The 18,130-nt window shown below is 51.7% G+C and overlaps 1 protein-coding gene across 7 annotated transcripts in view; it reads right to left on the bottom strand.

The window, feature by feature from the left end:
• Positions 1-18,130, bottom strand: part of LOC146871232 (ATP-dependent chromatin remodeler CHD8-like) — a 2,388,691-nt gene that overhangs the window by 249,879 nt on the left and 2,120,682 nt on the right. For all 7 annotated transcript variants that reach the window (XM_085650618.1, XM_085650635.1, XM_085650640.1 and 4 more), the window contains exon 34: positions 12,762-12,869. In XM_085650618.1, coding sequence (XP_085506744.1) covers positions 12,762-12,869 — 108 coding nt within the window. The remainder of the gene's footprint in view (positions 1-12,761; positions 12,870-18,130) is intronic.

Here is an 18,130-nt window from a genome sequence, read left to right as displayed (position 1 = left end):
GACAAATGGCCACCGTTGTCGCAAGCGCCCTACCTAGCGAGTCCGTGGTGTCAAGCCCACATTGAATTGAGTACCGTGCTGCATCCCGCCCCTCAGCATGAGCCTTGGCAAGCCGTGTCTGGGCCTCCTCCGGACACTGGGGCAGCACGTCTGCCACCGTATCCCACAAGGAGTGGGTGTAATGGTCCAAAAGGCACGCAGCATTAATGGATCGCAACCCCAAACTGAGGGAGGAAAACAGCTTCTTCCCAACCTTTTGGATTCCCTATCCAGAGGTGCGGACGGGAAGGCGGTCTGGGACGTAGAGGACTTGATAACCAGGCTCTCAGGGGTGGGGTGCGCTGATAAAGCTGGGGTCGCCCAGAGCAGGGCGGTGGCACCGGGACACGTTCCGGTCTACAGGAGTGACTGCAGAGGGCTTGGACCAGGTGCCCATCAGAACGTCAGTGAGTGCTTCATTGAACTGCAGTAGATGCTCCCAAGAGCTTACTGGCGGTTGAAGCACTTCAGTGAGGAGGTTAATCCTCACGACCGCTGCAGGGAGCTCCAGATGAAGGGCTTCGGCAGGCCTGCGCAGCACCACAGAATAGGTCGCACCCTCCTCCGTAGCCACGGAGGGAGGAGATGAAGCCAGTGTCAGGTGAAGTATCGAGACCACTGGCATCCCCCAGCTCTTCTGCCCAGTCCTGATTAGACTGGCACTGCTGTGCCAGAGGGTCCTCAGACCCCTCCTAGTCGTCCCCGTCATCTGACTCCTGGTAGACAGGTTGAAAGGACGGAGCCAGGCGGTAGATGAATTGCTCATCAATCGGCGCCAGAGAAGGTGCCGGACCCGGAAAAAAACTGGTGACGTCATCCGAAGACTGCGCCGAGGGCGGCACCATAGGGGTCAGCGCCGGCGGAGGGGTCGGAAGGTCAACCGCCATCGACCGGGATCCAGAGGCGTCGGGACCGAAGTCGACGCCGGCGTGCTAGGCCTCGCAAGCGGACACGCGGGGCCCCAAGGCGCGCCGACAGGCCGCGACGGCAGAGCGAGACTCCTCATGGCCACGAGGAAGTCCCGAATCTCGCCCGGAGTCGCATTAGGCACAGGGACCGGAGGGTATGGGGCCGGATGCGACTCCTGTGGCTCTGACGGAGCCGTGCGGGTGGTGCCACTCGAACCCTCAGCCGAGTCACGCGACCAGCGAGGGGAGTCAGAAGAGCAATGTCGCCTCTTTGACTTCTTCTTACTGTGCCTCGACTTACCTGAATGCGAGGACTTCAAACCCGACGAGCGGTGATGACTTCGGCTCCGCGACTGGTCCCTCGACCTCCTCCTCGACCTCGAGCGGCGAGGAGCAAACTGCCGGAGCTCGAGGCGCTTGCGGGACCGCTCCCACCTAGCCTTCGAGGTCAAGGCCTGGCAGTCGGGGCACGACTCGGCATCATGGTCGGCCCCAAGGAAGTAGAGACACCGACGGTGGTGATCCATAACCGACATCAGTCAGTTACAGGCGTTGCACGGCTTGAAACCGGGCATCCCTACCGGCACCAGGAGTCGAGGTCGACTCGAAAGATTAACCAAAAAAGTCCCAAAAGTTTAATCAACAAGTGACTAAAGGGGGGCGTGGCCAAGATGGCGACCTGATCAGACACAATCTACTGAGGCTCCCCGCTGCGGCCCTTCTTCCCCGGCGCAGGTAGTCCCCCAATTTCTACACTTAGTAGCGTTCTGCCGAGCAGAGGTAAAGCGGATCTACGACGGAGGGTCTGCTGAGTCATCCGAGGGGCTGTATCCCGCACACTGCCCTTGTGGTTGATCTGGAGCTCTTTTAGCAAAATGGCGCCTGTGAGAAGTTGGCCTGATATATGATGTCACTAGTTCTAGTGTACACCTTGTATCAGTCCAAACAACCCTTATGGTGATTGGTTGTAAAGTCAACCTTATAGACCAGCTATCCTAGTGGTAGCATGGACAAGAGCAGTCTTAGGCTAAACTCTGTATGGCATGTGAAGCCAGCTGTTATACCATTTGCAACCCCTTGAATACCAAATGAAAGGACACCACAACAGATATATTATAAAAATAGAATGTATTTATTCTAGTCAAAATACCCTCAGCACTCTTTATGAGATTCGAGGTAAGTACAACACAGTCTTATTTAAGCATACATAAGTCACACAGGTAAGTAATACAGTTAGGCCCTAGGGGCCACGCAAACCATATGCTAAGTAAGTGGTATAAGAACCACTGTCAAGAACACAGGTTAGGCCTAGGGAATCGCTGGGGCTACACTATCCTATCAGTTGCTAGGCAGTGGGAGGCCCACGGGATTCAGGTGGAGTGGAAACACTCACGCGTAATGAGTTAAAGTCGATAGAAATAGTAATATTTAGAAATTAAGAGTTTTAGGACACTTCGGAAGGAACTAGGAGTTAGAGACTTGGAAACTAGACACTAGGATAGTCAATACCCTTGTGAGCACCGGAGTACTCAAGTTACCTGGCCCACGGGCTGCGGGTGCATAGGTGTGAACTTGCGTCGGGTTTCGTCGTCGACTCCTATGGATGCCTGAAGAAAAGATGCTGACAGGCAGTCAGTGAAGAGTGTCCGGTGGATTCCAAGGATGGAATCAAGAAGGAGGATACCTGCAAGCAGAGGGGACAGAGTCTAGGTCACCAGCCAGGAAGGAACCATGCGATGCCGTGAAGATGCAGGTGAAGAGGTGAAGCTTGTCGCAGCAGCCACGGGTACCAGGAGGCGTCAAGGACGACCAGAACCAGGAGGCGAGCTGTCCCACGAGGGCTCTTGCTGTCGGCGGCGTCGATGTCGAGTTGGGACACAACAAGCCCTGGCAAGCGTAACCCACGCAGAAAGAAGGATTAGCTTCTGTTGCAGACCAGGAAGGCCTGAGGTGCTTCTCTTTCACAGGGAAGCAAGGGCCGGTCTGGAGGAGCCAAACCAGCGGTGAAAAGTCAAGGGTTCGTCGTCGCAGAGGTTACTAGCCAACGGGCAAGCAACCGGACAGACGCGTCGAGCAGGAAAATGCAGAAGGGCCCCACGCAGAACTCGTGGAGTGTGGAGGGCTAATCTTCGGTGCAGATGGTGCTCGGGGTTGGGGCTTCTCAATCCCCAGAGCACAACTTCGAGGATGCCTAAGAAGCTGCGCTGGAAGCAAGTAGCCAATTTTCCCAGGTAGCCGGTACCACGTCTCTCGTCGCGTCCACGGATCTCAGCTTTGCTGTGGATGTGGATCAGGGTCGGAGAAGTCTGGAAGTCAAGGCGCTGGTCGGGCTCTGCAGTCGGTTCCTCGTAGAACTTTGGGCAAAGCAAACTGCAGGTCGCTTGAGGGTGGCCACTCCTTGGCCACAAGGGAGATTCTTCAGTCTTCTTCCGTAGTCGAATGTCGAAGGTCCAGAGTTTCTGTTCAAGTTTCAGTTATCAGGATAATCCAAAGTCCTAGGGACTCAGCTCCCACTCTTATACTAATCTGGGGGGCTGGGTTACCTGCTAGGTCCCTCCTATGGGTGGGACCAGGGAGGGGGGTGGTTACACCCCCTTCCCTTTGTCCAGTTTTGCACCAGGACTGGGGCTGGAGTGCCCCAGCACCGGTTTGAACCGGACTATGCATGGGACACCTTGTGTGCCCCAGGCAGTGTCTCGTTTCATTCATCCCTCCCTGCCCCAATACACTAAGGCCTGTCTAGGGTGGTGCTAGCACCTCCCAAGGCAGGAAACCTATTGTCCAAGCCTCCCTCGCTGGAAGGACTCCCAGCAGCAGGAGGTCAGACTTGTGTCTGTGGCAGCAGCATCCATTTTGTGATGCTGGTGCTCTGGTTAACTTTAACCGGGTAGTAGGTCTTCAACATGTCTTCTCCCTCTAGAAGGGAGGAATACTATCCTCATCGCCAGAAATGGTGTGGGGGTAGTATTCCAAAGTGTTAGACACCTTACACGACATGTTTTGATAAAGCCAAACCATAGTTACCATAACCACGAGGATTATAAGGCACTTTAAGAGTATATGGTAGGTGATATCATAGAACAGCTATAAGGACATGGTTCCGAAAGCTGCAGACAGGCTCAGCTCATGCTAGAGCACCATCTCACATGTTACCAAGCACTCTGCCTTCAGGATTGTTAAGGCCTGCCATAGGAGTGACTGATAGGTTACCCATGTGTCTATATATAAGGTAGGTATAGGAATACTACACCTAAGCAAGGGGTGATTACACGACCTTGCCCCAGCTGAGTGATCAGCCAGTTGTGTCATAATGGAAGGCCAGCCAGGGGTGGCATAATACATGCTGCAGCCCCTGGTAGGCCTAGGGTACACCTATGCCCTGGGTACCTAAGGTACACTGTACAGGGCCCTAGAAGGCGATCCTTACCAATTGGGTTATGTACCTAAAGTACATAGTATGAATTTAGAGAGAGAACAGCTGGGCTGTGGGTCTGATTAGCAGGCCCACAGCCACATCTAAGTCGAAAACCAGTGAAGCAAAAGCAAAAAGTGGGGGTGAACATAGAAAGCAGACCCTACTCTCCTACAGCGCCCAAGTGGTAGCTGTCGGGCCGACGTCCTCTCTGACCCGGTACCTGCCCATGATCCAGCTCTGAAGTGGCAGTGCACGCGCCGTGGTTGGTGAGCAGCTCCGACGCCGTAGGGGTGATCGCGGGCTTGCGATCCGCCCCACGCCCGGATAGCTGTGCAGTGGACCGGGCGGCGCGAAAATTGAGGCCGCGGCTTTGGGGCCTCGCCGCATAGGTGCGTGCTCCCCCGATCGCCCATCGGCCTGGCACTGGAGAAGTAAGGGCCGGGTGTCCAGACAGCACGCACCAAAATACAGGCTCCGGCTCTGAGAGGGGGTGTGCGGATCTGTGCCCAGACCTGCGCCTAGTGGGAGGTGAGATCGCCCGGCGGCGAGACATAGGCCGCAGTTCCTGGGCCTAGCGGCGCGGGATTGAGACTCTTTGAGCGCCCATCGGCCCCGGAGCTTGTGAAAGCCGGACCAGGCGATCGGACGGAGCGACAGTGTGGGCTGACTTTGCAGCGGTGCTGCCTCGGGCGGAGTTCAGACTGGAGCGGCACATGCTCTTCATTGCCAACCTTGGTGAGTGATCGGGGCGTGTGGAGGGGCCCCGTCCTGTTCGCCCCGGATTGTGGTAGTCCAGCAGCGTGTGACCGACCCACGCATACAGCGCCTTGCAGCTCTGGAGTGCTGTGTGCCTTCCCTCATCTTGTGAAGCGGCCCGGAGTTTCGGATTCACCGGCGGCCCCCATCTCAACTACACGGAAACCGGTGGGTGACTTCTGCATTGGGGCGGTGGGCATATCTAGGGTGCGATCTGCCCGATACTGCTCCGGATACCTGCGGGGGAGGGTCCCTGTAAGGGCATCGCAAGGCACATCATCCTTGCCAGTGTTACGCCCGCTGCCCTGCTTGCCTCTGTCTTTTCGCGCCCTGAGCCACAGATTGCGGAGTTATCTGGTTTTAGCCTGAGTGGATCGTTGGCCAGGGGCCTTCAACCCTGACAGACACTTTGTGCTTGCTCCCCCGTAACTGCTATCACGGCCTCTTGAGCTACTCTCCGGGACTGGGGCTCTGAAGTTTGGCATCACTCGCGGTCCTTGGGATCTGGGTCTGCTCCCCTGTCACTGGAGTACCTGAGGGTGACGCCCGAGCTGGGAGATCCTCCAGCAGAATCCCCGGCCTGGTCACGGACCCGTTGGCGCTGTACGCAATCTGGATAGGGGCTCCTCGTCGTGCTGCATGCTCAAGCATTTGCTGAGGGGCGCCCCCCCCTTGTCTGAGCCTCCGTTCTCACCCTTGCTGGGGCCCAACTCATGCCCCCCCTTCGGTCTACCCAAGGCTGCCAGGGACCATCGTTGTGAGGTTTGTCCGCGGCCTGTGGTGGAAGAGGATCTGGGCCCCTCACCTTTCCGAGACTCTGTAGGTGATGTCCTGGCAGATCTTGCACGCGGGCTCACGGCTACGACCATCAGGCAATACCTCGGCCCATTCACCAGTGGCACCAGCATGGCCAACATGTGGAAAAAAGGGGACTGCTCTTTAAAAGACGTGCTCACAAAAAGGGCCGCAGCTGGAGATAGGAGAAGCTTTACCCCGCCCCCATCGACGCAGCCCCCTCAACAGGAGGAGGGAGAGGTGCCCATCACTAGGGCATTCCTTGAGTCACTAACACCCTCTGCGCAGACTTAAACGAGGTGGCGGGCAAGGTGTGAGAAATCCGCAGAGACGTGGACGAGTTGGGGGAGCGCGTGGCCACCATGGAGAGCGGTGAGCATTCTAAATCTGAAGAACTGGAGCAGCTGCAACAGGAGGTCCTTCGGCTTAGGGATCAGCAGGTCGACCTTCAGGCGCATGCAGAGGACCTCGAAAATAGATCTCGACGCAACAACATCCGCGTGCGGGGGTCCCATTGCAAGCGGAAGGGGCAAATGTGACTGAATAGCTCCAGGGCCTCTTTCGAGACATTCTGGGGGTTGACCAAGACTGTCTACTCGTGGGGCCATCCCTTCCGTTTAGTCTTCAAGTGGAACGGCAGGCTGCACCAACTCCGCTCTTTCCTAGAGGTCTCCGACTTACTCGGCCTTACTCAGAGCAGTCCCGACTCCTCTCCAAAGCCCTTGCAACGATCTTCAAGGGAGGGCTGGCAGACGGTGGGAAGCCGACACTCGCCGCTGGCACAAGTGAAACCGGATCGCGCCACAATGACCACCGAAAGGGCCGCGGCCCTCGCAGCAGTAACGAGAGACACTTCTAGACCGGACTCACCGTAATTGCACTATGGGGACTATATTTCTACTTTCGCTACCGGTGGGGGTTGATAGCGGGCGGGGAGCCCAGGTCACCTGTTCACCCTGCTTTTCTTCTTCTGTTGGACCGCTGCTATGGCTGAGGACATTGAACAGTGTTGGTTATTGGGAATGTTTAGTTGTGATTTGGGGGAGAGGTGGGAGTTGCGGAGTCGGGGGTGGGGGGTACCGGTGTGTGGCCACAGGGAGTCTACGGGGGCAGGTTGCATCCAGGACAGTGAGCTCGACTGTGGTGAGGTCGCCGTGTCAGCTTTTTACACACACAACCAGTCGTTGCTCAGCGCACACACCCTCAACAACCTACTATGTCTCCCATGACAACCCAAGTCCTCACTCTCAATGTGAAGGCGTTGAATAGCCCCATCAAGAGGCGGGCGATTCGGAGTTACTTGGAGAATTCTGGGGCCTCGATTTGCCTGTTGCAGGAAACGCATCTCCTACCCAAAGACAGGCATAGGATGAGATCTCGAGCGTTTCCTCACCAATTCTATTCTTCTATGCCAGATAAGAAGGGGGGGGGGGGGGGTTAGCTATATTAGTAGCGCGGCACTTTCATGTCGGCATTGGCGACAAAATAGCAGAGATTAAAGGAAGGCTACTAGCGCACAGGGTCTGGGTGGGCGGTAGCCCTGTTATAGTGGGCTCCCTCTACGCTCCCAATTATGGGCAAGAGCCCTTCCTCATAGATGCCATGTCCAAAATACTTCGCCATCATGATCGGCAAATTTTAATTGGCAGCGACCTCAACTTGGTCATGGACCCTAATAGAGAGTGCAGGGAGGGACTGGCTACAGAGTAGGGGGCTGATAGATCTTTGGCGAGCGGCTCACCCTCACAGTACACACTATTTATTTTATTCCCATGCGCATCAAACGTATGCTCGACTGGATCACTTTCTAGGGACGCCCGACCTTAACGCTCTGGTCAGGATTGTTGAGATTGTCCCGGTGGCCCTGTCCGATCACGATGCGGTGACTGTCTCGCTAGACATCCGCCCCTTACACCGACCAAAGGGAAGACGGCGTCCCCGGGAATCCCTTCTACAACGGCCTGATGTCTCCAAGCAGGTGCATAAATGCATCCCTGACTATCTGACGCTCAACGAGTCCCCTGCTGTATCCTTGACTGCACTATGGGGAGCGCTTAAAGCAGTGGTAAGAGGGGAACTAATAGCCATTTCCATGGCTGATAACAAGGCCCGCAAAGAAAAAATGGGCAGAGTTAGCGGCCAAAGTGGCGGAACTCGAGAGAGTACACTGTCGTACTGGGGCCCTGCGAATGTGGCGGCAGCTGAAAGCGGCTCGGACCCAACTGGCTAGCCTAGATCTTGATAGGGCGGAATACGCCGCCTTACGACTCAAACATTCCTACTATGTCGGGGGTGGACAAGACGGGGAAGATTCTTGCAAGCAAACTCCGAGCTAGGGCTCAATGGTCTAAAATTGCGGCCCTTCACACTTCGTCCGGTGAGCGTGTTGAAAGCGATGAACAGATCGCAGATACTCTCCGTGCATTTTACACCACACTGTATAGTAGGGTCCCAATGGTCGACGGCTCGGGGGAAGCTTATCTCAGCCAGGCAGCGGTAACAGCTTTAAATCCGTCTGGCACTATAGCGTTAGATGCGGCAATCAGGGTCGAGGAAGTCATTGGCGCGATCTCTCGCCTCAAACCCCTGAAATCCCCGGGGCCGGATGGGTTCTTGGTGGGTTTTTACAAAGCCTTCTGCCAGCCCCTAGCCCCGATTTTAACTCGCCTGTTCAACTCCTTCGAGGGACCGGGTTCTATCCCGATGGATATGCTGGAAGCTGATATCGTGGTTATTCCAAAGCCCGGGAAGGACCCCACTCACTGCGCGGCATACCGTCCCATCTCCTTACTTAACCTGGACCTAAAGTTGTTTACGGGTGTCTTGGCTTCTAGATTGGGCCCCCGATTTCCGGGCATTATTGAACCCGACCAATCGGGTTTTATACCCAATAGGCAAAGTAGTGATAACACCAAGCGGTTGATGCACTTAATCGATAAAGCCCATTATATGGGGTTGGACGCTCTGTTACTTTCAGTCAACGCTGAGAAAGCGTTTGACAGGGTGGACTGTTTTTTTTTGGATCAGACGCTAAGGCACTTCGACATAGGGAATCGTTTTAGGGCCTGGGTTGCGAGCTGCTATGATCGACCCACGGTGACAATCCGGGTTAATGGGATTAGTTCACGGCCGTTCGACATCAGGCGGGGCACAAGACAGGGGTGTCCTCTTTCACCTCTGCTCTCTGCGCTATATATCGAACCCCTAGCGCAACAGATTAGGGACAACCCCAACATCTCAGGTATTCCCTGGGGGGGTGAGGTGTGTGTCACATTGTTAGTTTTTATGCTGATGAAATTTTGGCGACTCTCGATACCCCCAGTCGCTCTGTCCCAGCGTTTTTACAGGAGCCGACTGATTTTGGCAAGGTATCGGGCTTTAAAGTTAATGTGGGGAAATCAATGTTGCTTCTGCTGGGTCTTAACGAGAATGCTTCTGAGAGCACCTTTCCAGAACTCGGGGAAGTGCGACCACAATCTGAAATCCCATACCTGGGGATAATTCTGACTCCATCCACTGACTAGACAATAGCTCGAAATTATTCCAAACCTCCATTCCCAAATCAGTCGAGATCTTCGCAAATGGCAGTCTCATCCTCTGTCGCTGTTGGGCCGTGTGGCCGTGGTTAAAATGTCAATTTTGCCTAAAATATTATAAATTTTTCAGACTTTCCCGGTAGGGCCTCCCATGCGTTACATTCACTCACTGCAATGTAAGTTACACCATTTTATCTGGGCAGGGAAACGCCTGAGAGTACGTAGAGAGATTGCCTACCGATCCCCGGATGAAGGGGGGCTGGGGATTCCCCACCTATTGACCTACTACAGAGCGGCGTAACTTCGCTATCTCGTAATATGGAGTAGGCCTGAATCAGAGAAAATATGGCTATTCCAAGATATAGCGATGGCAGGTCTCTCCTTGTGGAAGGTACCATTCCTAATGCCTTCGGATAGACCAAAGTATCTTAACAGATCTCCTATCACTCGCTTGGTAGTATGGGTTTGGGACGCGATGGTGACCCAGCAACATCTCACCACCTTCCCATCGCCACTTACGCCCTTATTCGACAACCCAGACTTCCCTCCAGGACTCGATGCGCGTGCGTTCCCAGAATGGCGGGCCTCGGCCTGTAAATCTGCTGGACACCTCTTTGATATTGACGGGTTCCTCCCATATGCCGAGCTGACTAACTGGCATGGCATTAAAAACCATAAACGATTTCAATATTTCCAACTCCGCCACTGGTTAATGCACCCTGACACGTGGCCTCTGGTTAGCAGACACCTTACGACCTATGAGAAATGGCTTTTATCGAAGCACTCCGACAGCCACTTGATTTCTGAACTTTATCTTCCGTTACACCCCCCGGCCCCCCGGAGCGCTCTGCTGGGCAGCGACGATGGGAGACAAGGTTAGGCAGCAGTCTTTCACTGAAGGAATGGCAACAGATCTACTATAGAGCTAATCACACCACCAGGAACACAGCGAGTAGAGAAGCAGCGGTTAAAGTTGCCCTTTACTGGTACCTGACCCCGGCCCGCCTTAATAAAATTAACCCAGACCGCAGCCCCACCTGTTGGAGGGGTTGTGAAGAGGAGGGCACATTGACGCACATCCTCTCGGACTGTAGAGAGGTGACGGGGTACTGGACAGCAGTCCTTAATGATATCGACACTTATTTTGAAACTGAAATGCCCCGCTTTCCTGACTACACTCTTTTAGGGTTGCCTAATGCCATAACTTTTCCATTGAAATCCATCCGGGGGAAACAAATGGGGTTAGCACTGGGCGCAGCAGTACCCCACATATTAGTGCTATGGGGTACGCAAACTCGCCCGTCCCACACTGGGTGGCTACACAAACTGTGGTACATTATTGGGATGGAACGCATACACGCAACCCTGTCTCATTCTTCAGATTACTTCCGAATTATCTGGCGCCCCATCCTGGCGCTGTTACATGTCCCAGATACCTCCGCCTGCTCAGACTTACTTTCGCCCCACCGTCTAAGGATACAGATTAGGGTCTGCTTCACCTTCGCCCTCACACAGCGCAGCTGCACACTGGTACCCGGGGGGAGGGGGAAGAAGAAATGACGTCAGCGCGCGAGGGCGGTGTCTAAGTACTCCGACGACGTCATCCTAGCGCTCACGACACCGACGACGGACGTGGAGACGCAGAGGACGCCTGGCGACGCGCAAGGGTATTGCTGCCGAAAAATCTTTCCGGATCCAGCCTGACGCATGGGGATATTCTAAGGTAAGGAATCTAACGTGTTTCGTTCAGATACTTATTTTCGGGAGGAGACAAGCCCTTGCAAATTGTGAATTTTTGGATAGAGTACGAGGTACATGTCTAAGAGAGACCAGAGGGAGCTCCGGAACTATGTCTGGTGGCATAGACAGAAAGGAACTTAGGTCAGCATGCAGAAGTAGCGTCACATGTAATTTCCGGAGAGGAACGGCACGCAGCGGTACAACTAAAATGTTTTCGTTTTCTGTAGGATACACGTGGACAATTCAAAAGAGTAATCTACTGTGAGGAATCTACGGCTAGATTCAGCATATAGCATGGGATCAGAGGTGCCCAAGAAGAGTGCCCATTTACTTTGATCTAGTTGCCTAGTAGAGGAAAGAAATGTGTTACAGGTGGTTGAAGGAAGGGAATGTGTGCAAAATTCAATCTTGATTCACATAGGAGGATTTGCCAATCATAGTTGGGCTTGCCGTGTAGACCCTACAACAATGGTTGATTCAAGGCTGACTAGAACAGGAGAAGAAAGAAGATAACCTTCAGGGAGCATCCTGATGTGCCCGGTTGAAGGACTGTGGCCAGACCGCTCACTATCTTGAATTCTTGGAATTTGAAATAGGCTTTAAGGACTAGAGGACCTAGTTATTTGCCAGTCCACAAGTTCAAAATCCAGTAAAAAGAGCTTGCAAGTATCGTAGAACTTCTTCCTGTCAGCCTGCAGTAGTAAGGAAAGTCTAAGAAGTGGAGCTGTTTCCACATGGGAGAACACCTGCACTACCACTGGGGGCAGGGATTTGACAGTGGGCCTAAAGAAAATGGGGGAAACAAAATGTTCCCCACTAGACCCCATGTTATGATGCACAGTGGGCATTCCCTGAAAGCTTAGGATTAGTTGAAGCACCAGGAGGAGACACTTGCTTCAAGTGAGTAAGTCCTTTTTTTGGGGGGGGAGGACAGCATTTTCCTAAGATTGTTTTAAAAACCATACTCTTGAGGGTATTCCAGTTTCAATACTAAAAAGGAATGCACTGCTTCCCTTTTCGAGGCTAGTCAGGGGAACTAGTGCATATTGTTTCATTTTCATAGATTGCTTTAAGTGTAATAATTTTTTTTAAATGCTCATTTGTGATAATTTGGCTACCAATGCATTTCAGTTCTGGAGAAATTGGAACGAAACTGTTGGGAATAATTTTGAATTTGACTGATTCACTGTAATACTTTTGCCTTTCTGATATGATGCAAATACTTCATTTTGGTGTTACTTAAATCATTAAATTGTTTTATTTGTAATTAATTTGGTTTGGGAATTGTGTTTATGTCTCGACTTCTCAGTTGATTGGGTATGGTTACTGATGTGACACATGCATTTTCTGCGGGAAAGCGGATTACCTGTGCCAAAGAACCACTCGGGGTTCCTCAGAAAAACATGCTTTTGCAAGTGCTACACTATTTAACTTTTTGTGTGTGCAGGAAGATGAGATTGTTGTCTCTCTTCCCTAGTTGCTACAAGAATGCTACATGTTTCTTGTAGATCTTAAACCATCCCATCCCTTTCTTCAGTCTTACCCCACCAGCTTCTTTCACAAAGTTCTCACCTCAGTGGTCTTCTTCTTACTCTCCTTTTTGCGAAAGAGGTGACCATCGGAGAATCCCCCATTTGCCAGCATGCGATGCTTTTGGAACGTCATCTTTAGACCCTCCTCCTAACACAAAAAGACACAAGAAGACAGACAGGTGTCCAAAGAACTCAATCAATTTAAAACTGGAATGGTACAATGAGGGTGAGGCTTGAGAGATAACAGGGCCTTTGAGCAAAATAGGAATGGATTCACTGAAAAGGCTTACCATGCATCTGTAGGCAAATATATGTTAAGCTGGGTCACACTGATATTTGAGTCTTTTAATCCTGCAGAAAATGGTTTAATTGATCACCCTAAGTAATAAGTTACTCACCTTTTGTAATGCACACTCTAGAGTATACTATCTACCCACTAACTCCTCACCTTGGACAGACTGAATCTGAAAAAAGCTTCAATAACTCCTATGTGCTGATAGGTGGTGCCGCAGTCCATTCTTCCCATGCCCTGCATTGGACATTATAAAACTGATTTGCATACAAGAGCCATCCTACATGCCAGTTTACATACCCGGAGAGGTGGGTGGGCGCATACGACTGTACAGCTCAATATGCCAAGAACAGATGCATACTGGGTAAGTAGCATTTTCTGTTCAAGGGTTATGAGCCCTTGATCATATGCTATGCATAGACTATATAGCAGCTAACTCCCAAAGCGGTGGCTAACCTCTATCTGTTGCAGTGGTTTGAAATAGTGTACGTAAAAGGATTAGTTACTTACCTGTAATCCTAGTTCTCATCCAGGGGTATACTCATCATAGTCATAATCTACGAATAATCCCCGCCCATGTGCGGGATCCCGGAGCATATAGAAAATACATATATATATACACATATATATATGCATATGTGAAAACATATACATGCAGCCTAAAATGTTTCCAACATGGCAAAAATGCTGAAATTACATAGGATTGCATTGTAGTACCCCTACCTTCCCAACCCATAAGGAAAAAAAGAAGCACTAAACAATTGTCATACAATAATGCTTTCTTGCCATAAAGCAAACTTGTAATTGCAGGCATTTGCCTGTAGGTGGCAGCAGAGTACTAAGAAACAAAGAAAACTGACACCTTGCCTTTAAGGCATTAGAGTAGGGGTACCGTGCCTTTAAGACCTGCAGGAGACCCCTTGCTCCCATGATGCACCACAGGTGGCAGTTAGGTCAGTTCTTTTTGACGGTGCATATGCACCTGAGTAGATCTGCAATCAATAAACAATAACTTGAAGAGAATGCTCGTCTGGGGAGGTGGGTGGGTCGCTTATGAGAACTAGAATTACAGGTAAGTAACTAATCCTTCTCATCCAGGGGATACTCATCAATAATCATAATCTATTAATAGAGTAGCAAGCCCATACCCAAAGTCTCGCGGACGAGCAACAGAGCATATAGAACATGAAGTAACATCACATTCAAACAGCAGTAATGCAAACAAATTCCTCAAAGAGGCCTGCCCCACCTGGGCATCGGCATGTGCATCTGAATCTAGGCAGTAATGGCGTGTAAAGGTATGTATCGAGAGCCATGTAGCCACCTTGCAAATCTCAGATATAGGAATGTTGGGAAGGAGAGCTTTAGTAGAAGCTTTCCCTCTGGTAGAGTTGCTTGTGGTCTGCCCTGCAGAACCTTGTTGGCTAGTTGGTAGGACAAGTCTATATAGGAGACGATCCATCTAGAAATAGATCTTTTGGAAGCAGCCAGCCCGGTATATGTTGAACCATAATTGACAAAGAGCCGGTCAGACTTCCTAAGTGGAAGGGTTTTATCAAGGTAAAACTTCAATACCCTCCGGAGGTCTAGAGACTGTAAAGCTCTCTCCGGGGGAGTGGTTGGCTGAGGAAAGAAAGTGGGCAACGTGATAATCTGATTGATGTGGAAATCCGAGACCACCTTGGGCAGAAAACTCGGATGATTCTGCAGCACCACTCTATTGGCATGGAAAACAGTGTAAGGCTCCTTGCAGCACAGGGCCTGAATCTCACTCACCCTGCGGGCTGAAGTGATGGCTACTAAAAAAGCAGCCTGCCAGGTCAAATGCTGCAAAGATGCCTTATGAATAGGCTCGAAAGGAGCACCCATCAATTTGGTGAGGACAATGTTAGGCTCCCAGGGAGGCGAAGGGGACCTCACTGGTGGAAACACTTTCTTAAGCCCCTCTGGGAAATCATTGACCACAGGCATTTGAAAGAATGAGGTCTGGGTAGGAGACTTTCAATAAGCTGTGATAGTAGCTAAGTGGACCCTGATGGAGGGGTACTTCAGGCCTGAACTTGCCAAGTGCAATAAATATGGAAGAATCATTTGCTCTTGACCTTGAGTCGGATCAAGAGCGTTGTCCCTACACCAAAGATAAAACCTCTTCCACTTGAAAGGATAAGACTTTCTCTTGGAGGGCCTCTTTGCTTCTCTAAGAATGTCCATACAGTCAGCCGAAAGGTCTAGATGTCCGTACTGGATGACTTCAGGAGCCATGCAGTCAACCGGAGGGAGGGGAGGTTGGGATGAAACACTCTCCCCTCGTTCTTGGTCAGTAAGTCCGGGTGGCAGGGCAGCCTCCGGTGTGGAACCTCTGACAGTTGGAGGAGATCTGGGTACCACCACTGGCGTTGCCACTCGGGCGCTATCAGGATCATTCTAGTGTTGGTCCTGTAGAACTTCTGTATGACCGCCGGGATTAAAGGTAGAGGAGGAAAAGCGTACAGCAATGTCTGCGACCAGCTGATCAAAAGTGCATTCCCCCGTGATCCCTGCTGGGGGAATCTGGATGCGAAGACGGGGCATTTCGTGTTTGCCACGTCTGCGAACAGATCGATGTCCGGCACTCCCCATTGCCGAAAGACCTCCTGAGCGACTTCTTCGTTGAGCACCCAGTCGTGCGCTTCTACGTGCCCCCTGAGTCCTGAGGCTTGAGCCGGGAGGCGGATTTGCGGGCAGCGTGTTGCGCGCTGTGTTTTAATGCTCTTTCGTCTATTGAATTAAATTTTTAATGCACTTTTGAGGGTGTGTTTTTTAATAATAAATTTATCGTAACCTCACCGGCTGCTGCACAAGGGCTCCGCCGAAGGCGTGCCTAAGGCAAGCCCGTCTGCGCCCGACAGTCGCCGGTGGCCAGTCTCCCTGCCCGAGTTCCCGCTGACTCCATTAGTTACTCGTGTGAATTGCTTCTGGGTTTGGAAACCAAATGCTCTGCGCCACACTGGGTGCCCCAGGATAGCTCCTTCAACTGTAAGTTCTGCTCCATTCAGCTGCCAGGGGTAGATAGGGTAACCTGTCCTTCAGATGTTGTGGAGTACAAGTTCCTTAGTTTGAACTGCCGGTCCCTTGTGAAACACCACGCTGAGGTGTTTGATTTGTTGATAGATGTGGCTCCAGATGCCTTATTTTTAACAGAGACTTGGTTCACGCAGGATTCGGTGGCTGTGCCCTGGTTGGCCCTTCCCCATGGATATGCGTTGAAGACAGTCAATCGGGATGGGGGGCGGGGCGGTATTACTGTGATTACTAAAGATGTCTATATTTGCAGCCTTAGTAAAGAGAATATTGCGGACTGTGAAAGCGCAGTGTTTAAAATTACGCTGAACTCCAACTTCACCATGTCCGGTCTTTTAGTTTATCGGCCCCCAGGCCCCGCTTATAGTTTTAGGGAAGACTTCCTGAGTAAAGTTGCGCTATACGCAAGTAGGGCTACTAACTTTCACTTTGAGATGCATGAGAAAGCCGAGATTTCGAGCATTTTGGCTGATTTGGAGTCTTTCCAATTGGTGCAATGTGTCCTTGAGGGTATGCATGTGGCAGGGCATTTATTGGACCCTATATTCTCCAATTTATTCCCTCTAAAGGTCTTTCCACCGGCTCCTCAGGCGTTGACTGACCACTTCTTGGTCTCCTTCGTGCTGCAACTGCAGGGGAAAGCTGTCCTTTTCCATCCAGTTGCAGTTCTGAAACGTCCATGGCATAAACGGGACTTGGGACGGTTTTCTGCTTGCCTGGCTAGCCATAGGCCCTTGTTGCCTTCAGACATGGATTCAGCAATCTCACGCTTCCATGATTGGGTGTTATTGGGTCTGGATACTTGTTTTCCTGCTAGATTGGGAGCGAGGAGTCGAGGGTCTTCTAACCCGTGGTTTGACAACTCACTAATGTCAGCTAAAAAGGGGTGCAAGCAGCTTGAACGTGCTTGGAGACGCTCCTATGATGTTACAGCTAAATTGGAATACCGGGCAGCCATTAAGCAGTACCATCGGCTCATCCGGAAGACACGAGCAGAGTACGTGGCCAATAAAATCTTTGCCAGCACTAATCCGGCTAATTTTCTCTCTGCTCAAAGGTATGAAAAGTGCAGGTTCATCGGTAACCTCCCCGATTGTTTCTAACCACCAGTGTAATGAGTTGGCTCATTACTTTGTGAACAAAGTTGAGCAGATCTATCTTAATCTGCCGGCGGAGGATCTGCGTGTTGGGGTGGAGGCTTTGGGGATCTCTGGTCCAACGGCGGGTAACAGTTTGTTATCCTTTCCGCCTTTATCACCTACGGAATTTGATGCTCTTTGCCTGAAAATCAAGTCAGGATCTCTGGCAGGTCCTCTGACCCCTGCCCTGTTTCGTCAGCTTCACCCCTTGATTTCCCCTTGGGATATTCGTTTGGTGAACCTGTCCCTGTCATCTGCAGTTGTTCCCAGGGTGTGGAAACATGCCAAAGTCATTCCATTACTCAAAAAATCCTCCTTGGATCCCGCGGAACCAGGTAATTATCGGCCAATCTCTCAGCTGCCTTTTTTGGCAAAGGTGGCTGAATCTCACGTAAACTCCGTCCTCTCCTTGTATATTGAACAGAATGCCATTCTGGATTCATCTCAGCATGGCTTCCGAGCGCGGCATGGGACTGAGTCCGCAGTACTGGTAGTGACGGAAGCTATCAGGGACAGTCTGCACGGCGGTGATTCAGTGGCCTTGGTCCTTCTAGACCTAAGTGCCGCCTTTGACACCATCTCCCATGCAATCTTACTAACTCGTCTTCAGGAAATTGGTGTTAAGGATGTGGCCCTGGGCTGGTTTTGCTCCTTCTTAGAGGGGAGGTCCTTTCAAGTGTCTGTGCCACCATTCCATTCACAGGAGTTTGCCCTGCGTCAGGGGGTACCGCAGGGCTCAGTCTTGAGCCCGCTTTTGTTTAACATCTACGTTCGCCCCCTGGCCGCGGTAGCGAAAGATAGAGGGTTGGCGCTGGTGTCATACGCCGAAGACACCCAATTGGTGATCTCCTTCTCTAATGGATTATGGTCTGAACAGTGCTGGCCAGAGCGTCTAAAACCCGCCGCCATACCAAAGGA

The sequence above is a fragment of the Triturus cristatus genome, chromosome 1_1, assembly GCF_964204655.1.
Source record: "Triturus cristatus chromosome 1_1, aTriCri1.1, whole genome shotgun sequence".
Lineage (NCBI taxonomy): Eukaryota > Metazoa > Chordata > Amphibia > Caudata > Salamandridae > Triturus > Triturus cristatus.
The sequence above is the reverse complement of the archived record's forward strand: the minus strand, read 5'-3'. Positions and strand labels throughout refer to the sequence as shown.